The sequence below is a fragment of the Gracilinanus agilis genome, chromosome 1, assembly GCF_016433145.1.
Source record: "Gracilinanus agilis isolate LMUSP501 chromosome 1, AgileGrace, whole genome shotgun sequence".
Lineage (NCBI taxonomy): Eukaryota > Metazoa > Chordata > Mammalia > Didelphimorphia > Didelphidae > Gracilinanus > Gracilinanus agilis.
In genome coordinates, this window is record NC_058130.1 from 292,674,282 (window position 1) to 292,674,873 (window position 592).

A 592-nucleotide genomic window follows, 5' to 3' on the forward strand; every position below is an offset into this window, starting at 1 on the left:
AATACCCTCCTACCTCAGCCAATCAGTGTAAGGAACTCCACCAGCTGTCTTCTCAGCAGTCAGAAAGAACATAAAGAGGCTCCTGAGGAGACTCCTCTAACATTTTACTTGGTTACCAAAGCTTGCTCTGTCTGCTGGGATCTTATCCATTGAGTAAAGAGCAGCCAGAAGCTTCTTCTCTTCTTTGTGGATAACTTCCCCCACCCCCATCCCCCTCCTCCTGAATCATGACTCTGGAAGAAATCCACAGCCAGGAGACGGTTACCGAAAGCACCAATAGGTAATTATCCACTAGCGCTGCTACGAGAGAAAGGGACCCCTTTAAGTAGACTGTAGCCAGGGCAGGCGCCGTGAGAGCTGGGGAGCAAGTTTTCAGAGCCAGAGCGGTCCAAGTTCTGTAGCGGAGGACGGACCTTTCGAGTGCCTTTTTTTTATTGTTGTTATGGTGGTCTCTGCTGAATGCACACACCAGACGCTTGTCTTCAAATAACTCTGTATGATTATTTCGCCCTTTTAGCCAAAGAGAGAGACAGAGACAGAGACAGAGAGAGACTCTTTCTAGATTATATATATATATATATATATATATATA

At 45.9% G+C, this 592-nt stretch overlaps 1 protein-coding gene across 1 annotated transcript in view; it reads left to right on the top strand.

Annotated features, from left to right (window-relative positions):
- The first annotated feature begins 227 nt into the window (after window positions 1-227).
- Window positions 228-592, top strand: part of GADD45G (growth arrest and DNA damage inducible gamma) — a 1,432-nt gene continuing 1,067 nt past the window's right edge. Inside the window, exon 1 of the mRNA XM_044680239.1 lies at window positions 228-280. Within this exon, the coding sequence (XP_044536174.1) occupies window positions 228-280 (53 nt within the window). The remainder of the gene's footprint in view (window positions 281-592) is intronic.